At 41.2% G+C, this 15,459-nt stretch overlaps 1 protein-coding gene across 4 annotated transcripts in view; it reads right to left on the bottom strand.

The window, feature by feature from the left end:
* Positions 1-15,459, bottom strand: part of OXNAD1 (oxidoreductase NAD binding domain containing 1) — a 55,815-nt gene that overhangs the window by 16,225 nt on the left and 24,131 nt on the right. For all 4 annotated transcript variants that reach the window (XM_059065042.2, XM_059065043.2, XM_067033825.1 and 1 more), the window contains one exon: positions 11,487-11,593. In XM_059065042.2, coding sequence (XP_058921025.1) covers positions 11,487-11,593 — 107 coding nt within the window. The remainder of the gene's footprint in view (positions 1-11,486; positions 11,594-15,459) is intronic.

Raw genomic sequence — 15,459 nt, 5'->3', positions numbered from 1 at the left:
AAAGAAGAATTAATGCTAATCTTTCACAAATACTTCCAAAAAAACCAGAAAAGAACACTTCCCAACTTATTCTATGAGGTCAGTTACCCTGATACCAAAACCAGACAAAGCTATCACAAGAAAAGGAACTACAGATCAACAGCCCTTGTGAATATAGATGCAAAAATCCCAGGAATACAAGATTGGTTTAACATACGAAACTCAATCCAATGAAATAAACCCACTTAACAGAATAAAGGACAAAACCCATGTGATCATCTCAATAGATGCAAAAATAGCATCTGACAAAATTCAATATCCTTACATAATAAAAATACTCAAAAAACCAGGAATAAATGTGAACTTCCTCAACATGATAAAGGCAACTATAAAATATCTATAGCCAACATCATATTTAACCTTGAAAGGCCAAAAACTCCCCCACTAAGAACAGAAGCAAGACAAAGATGTCTGCTCTGACCACTTCTACTCAACATTGTACTAAAACTTCTAGCTAAGGCAATTAAGCAAGAAAATGAAATAAAAGGCATCCAGATTGGAGGGAAAGAAGTTGCAGATAACTTAATATTGTATATAGAAAATTCCAAGGAATTTACTGTAAATATATTAGACTAATAAACAAGTTCAAATAAGGCTACAGGATTTAAAATCAGTAATAAAAACCAATTTTACTTCTACACACTAGCAATGAACAATCTAAATGTGAAATTAAGAAAAATAATTCTATTTATAATAGAATAAAATAACTGGGAATAATCATAAAAGAAGTTTAAGATTTGTACACTGAAAACTACAAAACATTGTTGAACAAAATCAAAGAAGATCTAAATAAACAGGAAGGCTTTTCATGCTCATGGACTAGAAGACCTAACACTTAAGATGGCATTAGTGCCCAAAGTGACCTACAGATTCAATACAATACCTATCAAACCCTAGCTGGTTTCTTTGCAGAAACTGACAAGTTGATCATAAAACTGATATGAAATTCAAGGAACCCAGAACCACGGAAGAATAAATTTGGAGGATTCATACCTTCTGATTTCAAAACTTATTATAAATCTACAGTAATGAAGACACTGTGTACTGGTGTAAGGACAGGCATATATATCAATGGCAAAGAACTGAGAATCCAGAAATAAACTCTTCGATTTACGGTCAACTGATTTTCAACAACAATACCAACACAATTTAATGGCAAAAGAATAGTCTTTTCAACAAGTTGTGCTGGTTTTGTAGTAATCTATAAGGGAAAAGAACCTGAAAAAGAATATATATATATATATATATATATATATGTGTGTGTATATATATATATATATATATATATATATATATAAATAACTGAATCACTTTGCTGTACACCTGAAACTAACACAACATTGTAAATCAACTATACTTCAATTAAAACAAACAAACAAGTGGTGCTGAGACAACTGAATAGCCACACAAAAAGAATAAAGCTGGACCCCTACCTCACACCATATACAAACATTAACTCAGATCACAGACTTAAATATAAAAGCTAAAATTATAAACTCTTAGAAGACTTACACAGGAGTAACTCTTCATGGCAACAGATACTTAGAAATGACACTAAAACACAAAGGTCAAAGAAAAAATGGAGAAACTAGACTGCATAAAATGAAAAACTTTGTGCCACAAATGATAATCAAGAAAAAGATGACCCTCAGAATGGGAGAAAATATTTTCAAATCATGTATCTAGTAGGGACTTGGATATACATTATATAAAGAACTCTTAACAAGTCTGTAATAAAAAGACAACTCAAGTAAAAAATGGGCAAAGGATTTGTACAAACGTTTCTCCAAAGAAGATATACAAATGGTTAATAAGTACATGAAAAATCCTCAACATCATTAGTTATTAGGGAAAGGCAAATCAAAATCACAATGGGCTATCACTTCACATTCACTAGGATGGATGGCTAATCAAAAAGACAATACCAAGTGGGAGTGAGGATCAGAGAAATCAGAACCCTTACACATCGCTGATGGGAATGTAAAATGGTCTTGCCACTTTAGAAAACAATTTGGCAGTGCCTGAAAATGTTAAACATATGTGACCAGCAATTCCACTCCTAGGTATATACCGAGGAGAAAAAAATATATATGTCCACTCAAAAGCATGTACATGAATGTTCACAGCAGCATTATTGATAATAGTCTAAAAGTTTCAAAATAATCTAAACATTCATCAACTGATGAATGCATAAACAAAATGTGGTACATCCACACGATGGAATTAAATACTGATCACATGCCACCACATCGATGGACAACGAAATTATGTTAAGTTAAAGAAACCAGTCACAAAAAAAGATCACATATTGTATATTTCTATTGATATTAAATGTCTAGAATAGGCAAATCTGCAAAGACAGAAAGTAGAACAGTGGTTGCCTAAGAGGGTGAGGATGCGGACTGAATGATAATCAGTACAAATTTTAATTTTTCTGGGATGATGAGAACGTTCTAAAATTTGTCTGGGCTGATTGATCACTATACAGTTCTGTGAATATACTAGAAATCACTGAATTGTATACTTTAAATGCGTAAATTTTATAATATGTAAAGTATATCTCAATAAAAGCTTTTAAAAAGTCTGGGGAAAAAAATGGCAACAAATACTCTCACTGGCATTTGAAAAACTGAACAGGCTGATGCAGGCTCCTAAGTTCCAAGAGTCTCATTTTCCTTCTTCTCTTCTAACCATTCTCCTGTAGTCAAGAACTCTTGTGAGTCTAAAGCCTTCTACTGAATTGAATTCTATGCCACAGAAACTTTTTGGGGGTGGGGGTAGGGGTGGGGATTCTAGGAAATGCAACAAATCTAGTCACATACCAAGGAAAGAGAAACTTATTAGAAACTGGGACCACAGGAAATTCTCATCTCCATGTCCAGGAAACTCAAATATCCAATATAGCTGTTTCTCAGCCATCAAAGAGTGATAGTATTAAAAAAAAAAAAGCAATAGTATCATTTCCCTCCAGTTGCTTTCCTACCTGCAGGCTTACACAAAAAGCACTTGATATTCTCTCCTGATATGATCTATGTACGGCCTTAAAAGATGCTCTCTTCTCATCTCTGGCCTTAGATATCTAGTCTTTTTTTTTTTTTTTTTTTTTTTTGTGGTACGCGGGTCTCTCACTGTTGTGGCCTCTCCCGTTGCGGAGCACAGGTTCCGGACGCGCAGACTCAGCAGCCATGGCTCATGGGCCCAGCCGCTCCGCAGCACGTGGGATCCTCCCAGACCGGGGCATGAACCCATGTCCCCTGCATCGGCAGGCGGACTCTCAACCACTGCGCCACCAGGGAAGCCCCTAGTCATTTTTTTATAGTCTTAGAAAACCAGTTCTGGACTGGAAGTGCTCCAGAAAAGGTCCCCATGCTGTTTTCACATTTATTCACTTCCTTCTTTCCCTTGAATACTCTAATTCCCCTTCCATTTCAGACAAGATACAAATTTTAAAAGACTATAGCTAACATTTATTAACACAGTTGCTATATGCTTTCAGAGAAGAGGTAAATGGCATCTCCATAGCTTCTGTGTTTAATAAAATTAATCTCTGAGCTACTTTTGCTGCTTTATCTCCTGAACCACAGCACCCTCTGCTGCTTGATGTTGATAAAGACCTTTCTCTCAGGTGAGTGAAAGGGAATCCATCCCTCTTCTCTAGTAACTCTGGAAACACTTTGCCTTTAAAAGGACTCCTTCATGAAATGCTACAGAAGAACCTCATCTGAATGGACTTAATATGTACAATACGTATTTAATAAAACATCTTTCCAAGAAAGAATTAAGTTTTAAACACACAAGCGCGTGCGTGCACACGCACCCTTTTAAAAATCCCCTCTGCAGGATTAGCACCCAGATGAGTGAGTACGTGAAGAGCAGAGAGAAAGGACCGAGTTCTGTAGTGAAGCGCACATATCCACATCCAATGTGACACACCAGGCAGCCCCATCCTGCCCCAGGGCCCAGCACAGAGCAGGCACACAAACCACAGCTGAATGACAATGCTTTACCCCGAGATCCCAAAACTCTTTAGCCGTCAGCTACCGTACTCGGCAAACGCGACAGACGGCATCTGCCCACCATGAACAGGCACTGGGGTTGGTGTTGCAGGTAAAGATGCAAGTATGTCTTAGTTCCTGACCTCAAAAAACTCCCAAGTGGGAGGAAAATTAACCAATAAACATGATTAATGGGGCTATGAAAAAATCTGCTTGGCAGAGAGAAAACGCTCATCATTTGACATCTGTCTGGAAGTACCTGTACTTAGTATAGGTTTCATCTTAGCTCCAACATATGTGATCCTGATTTTCTCAGGAAAATACTAATAAAGTCGCTGTTTTACTTTAAAAAAACAACTTGCTTTGGGGGTGGGACGTGGGGAGGGGAGGGGAGGAAGAAGTAGTCAATTCCACTAGGGGTGGAGGAATTAAGAAGGACTTCACAGAGGAGTCCTGAAAGACAGTGCTCATCAGACAAGCAGTGGAGGAGGACACCATCTGAACAAAGACGCCAAGAAACGCAGCACTTCCTCAGTGTGGCCCGTGATTCAGGGCATGAGGCCGTCTATATACGTCTACAGCGCAGCTGCCCTGCCAGCGGGTAGCGGCGAGGAAGAGTCCTATTTCTCTAATCTTGCTCCTCTAATCACTTTCTTCTCAGTGTCCTCCTCCTCTTAGTACAGCCCAGTCCCTTGCAGGCATAAAACCTTGTTTTATCTTGTACGAAGTCAGAGACACACCTTTCTCTCTCCAAAAACGCCTGGGCCTTGCTCCCCTGGGTGTGTTCTGTGCACAGCCCAGGTGTGGAGCACGCACTGACTGTACACGAGGGGCAGCATCACAGGGAGTGGAGTTGTGCACTCGCCCACTCCTCGCAGGTCTGCTGCTCTTCCAACAATAGCCTCACTGCAGGGGAACTGGCAGAGGAGTTACAATCTGTCCCTTGGGCCTCACCAACACAGATGACCTAACTGACTGTGAAACATTGGCTACAACAAAAAACAAAACAAACTGCCTGACATACCCCAAGACACAAAAATATTACTATTCCCTGTTTAAAGACATGGAAGCAGAAGCCCAGAGCAAGGAAGCCGCCCACATCACAGAGCCAGCAGGTAGAAAAGCGAGCTTTTGGGCCAGGCAGTCTGCAGAGCACAAGGCATGTGATGCTATGATACAGACTCCCAGGGGGACAGACCCAACACTGGTGATATTACCAAATCCATTCACTGATACGGCGTATGTAACACCCAACCTGAGTGATTTTATCTTGAGGCTCACAGGGAGACCCTATTTCTATGTATATCACCAGGAAACGATGACATTTTTCTTATCAGATAACAGTTTGCAAACTTACAGTTTGCAAGTGCTAACACACTCACACACACACACACACACACACACACACACACACGCCATGGGGAGCAGCAGTGTAATGAAGGCACAGGCTTTCTCTAATCAGGACGCTGGGGTCAGAGTCTTGGCACAATTCTGAGTTAAAGGCAGGGAGATAATTGTGTGCACAGGACACAAACACTTCCCCAAAAGGGAAATGTGGAAACACAGATTATTACAATTAAAGTTTGCACTTTTCAATGTAATAACTGCTAAACTAGTTTGGAAGGGTAAAAACGCTGCCCTCCCCCCTAAAACAGCCCCAATTCACTTAATATGTATCACTGAACATGTGCAAAGATTGCAGTAAATTGCTTCACAAACGCAAATTATTGCAATCAGCATCTTGTTTTCTAGTTCTAAATTCAAAGGCAAACTATTAACACAAGACTGCTAACTCTTGCTATTATCACATTTGCTATTATCACACATCCTCCTTCTAACAAAACCACATTTCCAGATGGACTGCCAAAATTAGTCAAGTGACTCCTAAGAAAGACGACCAAGATTGACATGCCAGAAATTCATTTAAAAATGAATGCTTTATTTAAATAAAGGAAACAGACACCTAAACACACCTTTCCTAAGGAAATACAAGTTGTTTTACTTACACTTCAACTTGAATCCCGGCTCAGTGAGGCCATTTGCGAGAACAGTGGGACAGCTGGGCTGTTACCCTGTCAGCGTACTGACCAGCTCTCAGAGTCCGGAGTGTGATGTGGGCTGGGCCCCATGGGGGATCCTGATGATAAATTCAGCAAAATATTTCAACTCGACCCAGACAAGTTATGAGGGATACAGGAATTCAGGCGAGAGGGTGGGCAGCTCTGTGACATACCTCGTTAGAACAACCAGTTTCAGACTGCTGTGTTTACTCTGCATTTGACATAAAGAAGACTGATTTTTTAAAATGGATCAACCCCAGCAACACATAACTGAAGCACATTAGATTACTGCAGTGCAATCTATTAGCAGCCATTCCTGAAGAATGTAATCAGAGTTGTCAGGTCCTCAGACCACAACTAGCTGCTCTGTTTCAATCTGGAAAATTCAAGAAGTTCTGGGAAGTACTCCTTGGCATAAGCCCTCCCAGAGTCCATCACTGCCCCACCAAAGAGCCAGGTAGGCTCCAGTGCTGGGTCACCTCAGGCCAAACAACCAACAGGGAGGGAACCCCACCCCATCTATCAGCAGACAAGCAGATTAAAGTTTTACTGAGCTCTGCCCACCAGAGCAACACCCAGCTATACCCACCACCAGTCTCTCCCATCAGGAAGCTTGCACAAGTCTCTTAGGTAGCCTCATCCACCAGAAGGCAGACAGCAGAAGCAAGAAGAACTACAATTCTGCAGTCTGTGGAACGAAAACCACATTAACAGAAAGACAGACAAGATGAAAAGTACCAGATAAAGGAACACGATAAAACCCCAGAAAAACAATGAAGTGGAGATAGGCAACCTTCTAGAAAAAGAATTCAGAATAAAGATAGCGAAGATGATCCAGGACCTTGGGAAAAGAATGGAGGCAAAGATCAAGAAGATGCAAGAAACGTTTAACAAAGACCTAGAAGAATTAAAGAACAAACAAAAAGAGATGAACAATACAATAACTGAAATGAAAAATACACTAGAAGGAATCAATAGCAGAATAACTGAGGCAGAAAAAAGGATAAGTGACCTGGAAGACAGAATGGTGGAATTCACTGCCACAGAACAGAATAAAGAAAAGAGAATGAAAAGAAATGAAGAGAGCCTTAGAGACCTTTGAGACAACATTAAACATACCAACATTCACATTATACAGGTCCCAGAAGAAGAGAGAGAGAAAGGACCCGAGAAAATATTTGAAGAGATTATACACAAAAACTTCCCTAACATGGGAAAGGAAATAGCCACCCAAGTCCAGGAAGCACAGAGAGTCACAGGCAGGATAAACCAATGACAAATATGCCAAGACACATAGTAATCAAACTGAAAAAAATTAAAGACAAAGGAAAATTATTAAAAGCAATAAGGGAGGGGCTTCCCTGCTGGCACAGTGGTTGAGAATCTGCCTGCCAATGCAGGGGAAGTGGGTTCGAGCCCTGGTCCGGAAAGATCCCACATGCTGCAGAGCAACTAAGCCCGTGCACCACAGCTACTGAAGCCCAAGTGCCTAGAGCCCATGCTCTGCAACAAGAGAAGCCACCGCAATGAGAAGCCCGTGCACCACAACGAAGAGGAGCTCCAGCTCACCGCAACTAGAGAAAGCTGGCGTACAGCAATGAAGATGCAGAGCAACCCAAAATAAATAAAAAAATAAATAAATTTATTTATTTATTTTAAAAACAGCAACAAGGGAAAAACGTCAAATAACATACAAGGGAACTCCCATGAGATTAACAGCTGATCTCTCAGCAGAAACTACAAGCCAGAAGAGAGTGGCACGACATATTTAAAGTGATGAAAGGGAAGAACCTACAACCAAGATTACTCTACCTGGCAAGCATCTCATTCAGATTCAATGGAGAAGTCAAAAGCTTTACAGACAAGCAAAAGCTAAGAGAATTCAGCACCACCAAACCAGCTCTACAACAAATGCTAAAGGAACTTCTCTAAGTGGGAAACACAAAAGAAAAGGATCTACAAAAACAAACCCAAAACAATTAAGAAAATAGTAATAGGTACATATCAATAATCACCTCAAACGTGAATGGATTAAATGCTCCAACCAAAAGACACAGGCTTGCTGAATGGATACAAAAAAAACCCCCATGTGTATGCTGTCTACAAGAGAGCCACTTCAGACCTAGGGACACATACAGACTGAAAGCGAGGAGATGGAAAAAGATATTACATGCAAATGGAAATCAAAAGAAAACTGGAGTAGCAATACTCATATCAGATGAAACAGACTTTAAAGAATGACAAGAGACAAGGAAGGACACTACATAATGATCAAGGGATCAATCCAAGAAAAAGCGATAATGATTATAAATATATATGCACCCAACATAGAAGCACCTCAATACGTAAGGAAAATGCTAACAGCTGTAAAAGAGGAAATCAACAGTAACACAATAATAGTGGGGGATGACTTTAACACCTCACTTACATCAATGGACAGATCATCCAAACAGAAAATTAATAAGGAAACACAAGCTTTAAGTGACACAACAGACCAGACAGATTTGATATTTACAGGACATTCCATTCGAAAACAGCAGATTACACTTTCTTCTCAAGTGCACACAGAACATTCTCCAGGATAGATCACATCTTGGGTCACAAACCAAGCCTTGGTAAATTTAAGAAAACTGAAATCGTATCAAGCATCTTTTCCGACCACAATGCTATGAGGTTAGAAATCAACTACAGGGGCAAAAAACGTAAGAAACACAAACACATGGAGGCTAAACAATACGTTACTAAATAACCAAGAGATCACTGAATATAATCATCTCAGTAGATGCAGAAAAAGCTTTTGACAAAATCCAACATCCATTTATGATAAAAACTCTCCAGAAAGTGGGCATAGAGGGAACCTTCCTCAACATAAAAAAGGCCATATACAACAAACCCACAGCAAACATCATTCTCAATGGTGAAAAACTGAAAGCATTTCTTCTAAGATCAGGAACAAGACAAGGATGTCCACTCTTGCCACTATTATTCAACACAGTTTCGGAAGTCCTAGCCATGGCAATCAGAGAAGAAAAAGAAATAAAAGGAATACAAATTGGAAAAGAAGAAGTAAAACTGTCACTGTTTGCTGATGACATGGTACTATATGTAGTTAATCCTAAAGATGCCACCAGAAAACTACTAGAGCTAATCAATGAATCTGGTAAAGTTGAAGGATATAAAATTAATGCACAGAAATTTCTGGCATTCCTACACACTAACAATGAAAGATCAGAAAGAGAAATTAAGGAAACAATCCCATTCACCACTGCAACAAAAAGAATAAAATACCTAGGAATAAACCTACCTAAGGAGGTAAAAGACCTGTACTCAGAAAACTATAAAACACTGATGAAAGAAATCAAAGACGACACAAACAGATGGAGAGATATACCATGTTCTTGGATTGGAAGAATCAATATTGTGAAAACGACTCCACTACCCAAAGCAATCTACAGATTTGATGCAATCCTTATCAAATTACCAACGTCATTTTTTACAGAACTAGAACAAAAAAATCTTAAAATCTGTATGGAAACACAAAAGACCCCGAATAGCCACAGGAATCTTGAGGGAAAAAAAACGGATCTAGAGGAATCAGGCTCCCTGACATCAGACTATACTACAAAACTACAGTAATCAAGACAACATGGTACTGGCACAAAAACAGAAATATAGACCAATGGAACAGGATAGAAAGCCCAGAGATAAACCCACACACCTATGGTCAACTAATCTATGACAAAGGAGGCAAGGATATACAATGGAGAAAAGACATTCTCTTCAATACGTGGTGCTGGGAAAACTGGACAGCTCCATGTAAAAGAATGAAATTAGAACTCTCCCTAACACCATACACAAAAATAAACTTAAAATGGATTAAAGACCTAAATGTAAGATGAGACACTATAAAACTCTCAGAGGAAAATATAGGAAGAACACGCTGACATAAATCACAGCAAGATCTTTTTTGACCCACATCCTAGAGTAATGGAAATAAAAACAAAAATAAACAAGTGGGACTTAATGAAACTTAAAAGCTTTTGCACAGCAAAGGAACCTATAAACAAGACAAAAAGACGACCCTCAGAATGGGAGAAAATATTTGCAAATGAATCAATGGACAAAGAATTAATCTCCAAAACATATACACAGCTCATGCAGCTCAATATTAAAAAAACAAACAACCCAATCAAAAAATGGACAGAAGACCTAAATAGACATCTCTCCAACGAAGACATATAGATGGCCAAGAGGCACATGAAAAGCTGCTCAACATCACTAATTATTAGAGAAATGCAAATCAAAACCACAGTGAGGTACCACCTCACACCAGTTCGAATGGGCATCATCAGAAAATCTACAAACAACAAATGCTGGAGAGGGTGTGGAGAAAAGGGAACCCTCTTGCACTGTTGGTGGGAATGTAAATCGATACAGCCACTATGGAGAACAGTATGGAGGTTCCTTAAAAAACTAAAAATAGAATTACCATATGACCCAGCAATCCCACTAGTGGGCATATACCCAGAGAAAACCATAATTCAAAAAGACACATGCACCCCAATGTTCCTTGCAGCACTATTTACAATAGCCAAGTCATGGAAGCAACGTAAATGTGTATCAACAGACGAATGGATAAAGAAGATGTGGTACAGATATACAATGGAATATTACTCAGCCATAAAAAAGGAACAAAATTGGATCATTTGTATAAATGTGGATGGATGTAGAGACTGTCATACAGAGTGAAGTAAGTCAGAAAGAGAAAAACAAATATTGTATATTAATGCATATATGTGGAATCTAGAAAAATGGTACAGATGAACTGGTTTGCAAGGCAGAAACAGAGACACAGATGTAGAGAACAAACAATGTAGACAACAGGGCAGGGAGGGGGGATGAACTGGGAGATTGGGATTGACATATATACACCAATATGTATAAAATAGATAGCTAATAAAAACCTGCTGTATAAAAAAATAAAATAAAAATTTTTTAAAAAGTGCATCAACCCCCAGCAACACATAACTGAAGCAGATTAGACTATTGAAGTGCATTCTATTAGCAGCCATTCCTGCAGAATGTAATTATCAGAGCTGTTGGGTCCTCGGACCACAACTAGCTGCTTTGTTTCAATCTGGAAAACTCAAGGCAGCGATTTGCTTCTATGACTGAGAGGATCATGGGCTCAAAACCAAGGTGAGCTGAGGATAGGAAATGAATCAGATTCTCCATGCCAAAAAGAGGCTCAGGCTGAATGGAGATGCTCTAGAATTCCTACTCCCTGGGAGAAACAGTAGCCATAGAAGTCCCTTCCAGAAGGAAAAACAAGCTCTTGTATCTGATGGCACCTTGAACACACACACACTTAGGAAACAGAAAAGCCACCTACCACTGGCCGGCTTTAAAAGAAAAGTCTTTATCAGCTACAAGCAGGCGGATCCTCTTCACAGACGGGGACTCATCAGCTGCTCCACACACCTTAGCTGCTGACACGACCTGGAGCCGAAAGACCACAGTGGCTGAGGTTAGGTGCACACAACTCAGGAACAAACTGTGGCTTTCTGGTAGGTAGGTTTGGGGTTTTTTTTTAAATCTACAAAGATGTGGGTTTTGAAAATTGCAAAACAAGGTAAAGCACACTTTGCTTTAGAATTCTGCCTACCACCAGGTGAACAAATTTTAATTATTTGGGGAGGATTTTACTCTGCATACAAAACTCACCTCTGAAAGGGACCATTTAACAAGCGTGTATTTGTGGAGCGTGCAGTGTGTGCCACGCATGAGGCTGGGTGCTCTGGGGAAGAGCCGGGGCACCAGAGCCCCATGCAGCCCTGCCTGGAGCCTGACTGCTCTGTCAGCGCTATGCACGCAAATGAGACCCACTGTCAGCCACAAGCCTGTGTTTGTTCTGAGCCCGCCAGAAGCCCACGCCAAGCTGACTTCAGAAATTAAAAGCAAGCACTTAGAAACTTTTTTTTTAAAAGCAATTTTCACAGAGTAAATTGTGTGCCTGTTTAATCTAATAACAGACAACAAATTGGGTTTGTACTCCTTATGCCTTTGTTTTCTTCATTTATTTTTTCTAATTCATTTTTTTATTATATTTTACAAGATATAAACAGTTCACAACCTTCACACAACAAAAACAGCCCTTTGCTACAGATCACTGGAGAAACACTATTTTAAACGATGTATCTGATTTCTAGAAAATCCTAAAAAGGTCTGAGTCAGGTACTCTTCAGTTCAGTGACATCCATGCCTCCAACATCCCTCAAATTCCAAATGCCTCTACTTCCTTGTTTCTTCCACCTGTGGGTTTCTCTTCCTCCCAAACCTGGAATTTCTTCACAACAGGGCTGAAAAGACAATATGACTCTTTCTTTCCTCCACCTACTGCCCTTCAGCTCCACTTCTGGCAGCAAATCAAATCAGTAGCAGGTGACCAAACACAGTCCTTCTCCTTGACTGTGCTACCTTCACAGCTCCATTAGGGGGCGCCTTGGGAATCTGTCGAGGTCAGTGAGCCTCCCACCCTAATGCTAGCTCCCCTAGCCCCTTTTTTCCAATAGGACCAAGTCCAGTCAAACTATCAGTGGGAGACAATTCTTAAAAATCCACGGGAAAATTCTCCAGATGATGATGGTCTCCCTCGCTACCTCAACAAACCTCTTAAAATGTTCTCCCTTTCTCTTGCTCCTGTAAAATCCCCTGCCTCTCTTTCTCTGTATTTTTGCTAGTCCTCTCTCTCCTCTCCCTGAGAGCAAGTGGGGTGAACATCCTCTCTGGAGCCTCTGAGCCTGGCCCCACCCCCGCCCAGCATGAAACGCTGCTTCACCAGCTCTCACCTCCACGTTCAACCTGCCCCTCTAGACCCCCCTGACTCATCAGACATGATGTCTAATGCTAACTGCTCATCCTCAACAATTCAGCAGCAAAAAGGAAGCAGCAGAGTACGGATTTTAACAGTACAGGCTCTACAGCTAGACTGCTTGGTACTGAAACCTGGTGCCACCACTTACCAGCTGTATGACCCTGGGCACACGTGTGACCCTAGGCCGCCTCAGCTGGGAGATGAGAATAACAGCACCTGTACCTCACAGAGTTGGTGGGAGGATTAAAGGAGACAACATATGCAAAGCGCACATAACGCTGCTGGCCCACAGTAAGTGCTCCTTAAGTGTCTGTTTTAATGTACCTTATTGCATTAATTATAATGAATTTATCAGTATTTATTTGTTATTACAAAATATCTCACACTTTATCCATTTACGATCGCACATGCCACCTCACCAGTGCCGCCATGCAGGGCCTCGCAGACCAAGCACTGCACACCCCGGGGAGCTGTTCTCATGGACAACAACAATAAAGACTATAAAGCACGGTGGTCTTGGTACCACAGTCTATTCATTGTTTTGCTAGAACAAACTTAAAAGCCATACTGTCTTTAAAAGCCACTCTGAAAATCTTGCCTTTAACACTGGCCTCTACTTATACTTCTTTATCCGACAGAACCTTCCCTGTTCCCTTGATGCTCTCTGCACCCATGGAAAACCTGGCTTCTGCTCTCCTGTGACTTCTCCCAAGCTTGGTGGATGTCTTGCTGAACAACCAAACTCAACATCCAGTCTCAGTTCTCAGCCTCCCTGGTCTCTCTGAATTTGATGCTTCCTACTTCCTTTCTATCCTGAAGCACCCTCCTTGCCTGGGACAGCTGACACTGAACTCTCCCGGTCCCCTCCTGCCTCTCTGACCTGGTCCTCCCACTTCCTTACCAGGCGCTTCCTCTGAACTGCCTCACTCCTGCTCCCGCCCTCTTCACCTCCGGGCTGAAGCCCTCAAGCGCTCCCAAAGCTTCGGATCCTCCACCCCAATTCACCATTACTCTTCTGCCAATCACAGGCTCACACCTCCACGCCCCTGTAAAAACAGCCAACGTCTGAGAAGCATTTATCTCAGGTGTATGCCAGGTGCTGAGCTAAATGTTTTATGTGCATTAATTCATTCAGCTAATATGAATAACCATATTCTATCCCGAGAGACAGTATTGTTACCCTCCATTCTGCAGATGAGGAAATGGAAAGGTTCAGTAACTTGCTCAAGATCACGCAGGAATGGCCGTGTCAGGATTCACACCCAGGTCTGCTTGGCCCTTGACCACCTGAAAGTCCTGATCCAATGGCAAACACACTGATGTGCACAACTAAACTCAGCATATTCATTCCTTCCACAAACCTTTCTTGAACTTGGTGCCTGGTGCTGGAGGTGCAGAGGTGGAGAAGGCTGCTCCTGCCCTCAGAGGGCTCCGCAAAAGCAGCCGCCTTTCACGACCAAGGTTTCAATTCTGGATCAACCTTGGAGTCAATAAGTCAAATCCATGATCGACTGGTACCTGCACACACAGTCTTCGGTTCATCGCTAACACAGGCCAGTTCCACGAATTCAGCTCACGCCTCTTCCTCCCCTTGTTCACCCACCACCAACCTAAGCCAGGAACTCTGTTCTCACTTGAATTTCTGCCTCAGCCTCCTTCTTATCTCTCAAAACAGCCAACAGGCAAATATTCCTAATGTTCTGACCTCACTGAGTTACTCACCAGCTCAAAACCCTCCAAGGGCTCCCTAACTCTCAACTACAAACAAAATGCTCAGAGGCCTTGGTAACTCATACCAGCCTGAGCTCCTCCTGGTTTACGAGCCAAACTGGACGTCTTGCGAGTCCTTAAAGGCATCTGACACCTGCCTACCTCTCAAAGCCCAGCTGAGGTCTCTGGGCAGGCACCCACCCTCAGTCCTGTCACCCTCCCACCCAGGCCCCCAGGTCCTGCTGAAACACCACCCACCCACCCCCCATCCTCACCCAGGTCCTCCCTCTCCTCTCCATCCTCTCAACTCTGCCAATAAAATTTTTCCACCTGTCTTATCATACTTAGCACATTTAATGTAAATATAAATACTCATGAACAGATCTTTTCCACACACAGACCACAAGCCTCCTGAGGTCATGTACTGGATAGAATTTACATCTAGATCACTTCCCTGCCTCAAGCATGGGGCCAAACACATAGTTAAGATTCAGTAAATATCTGCAGAATGAATGAAAACTCTAACTTAAAGTGACTTAAAATTGGTTTCCAAAACAAAGGTTAGTAGAAATTCAGGAGCTATTTGTTGTTCAAAAAAACAAAAAAACAAAAGAAAAGAAAAAAAAAGCAAGTGGGGGACCACTAAAGAAAATCTAAATTAATGTTCAAAACTGTGGAAAAGTCAGGGAAGGCAGGGATTTCTTCAGTAGAATAGGAATCTTCCTTTGTTTGCCACACACTCTGTTTTAAATATCTTATTACAAAGACAAAGTCATAACGA

The sequence above is a fragment of the Kogia breviceps genome, chromosome 5, assembly GCF_026419965.1.
Source record: "Kogia breviceps isolate mKogBre1 chromosome 5, mKogBre1 haplotype 1, whole genome shotgun sequence".
NCBI classification, from domain to species: domain Eukaryota; kingdom Metazoa; phylum Chordata; class Mammalia; order Artiodactyla; family Physeteridae; genus Kogia; species Kogia breviceps.
Note: the sequence above shows the minus strand (reverse complement) of the source record. Positions and strands in the feature narration are given on the sequence as shown.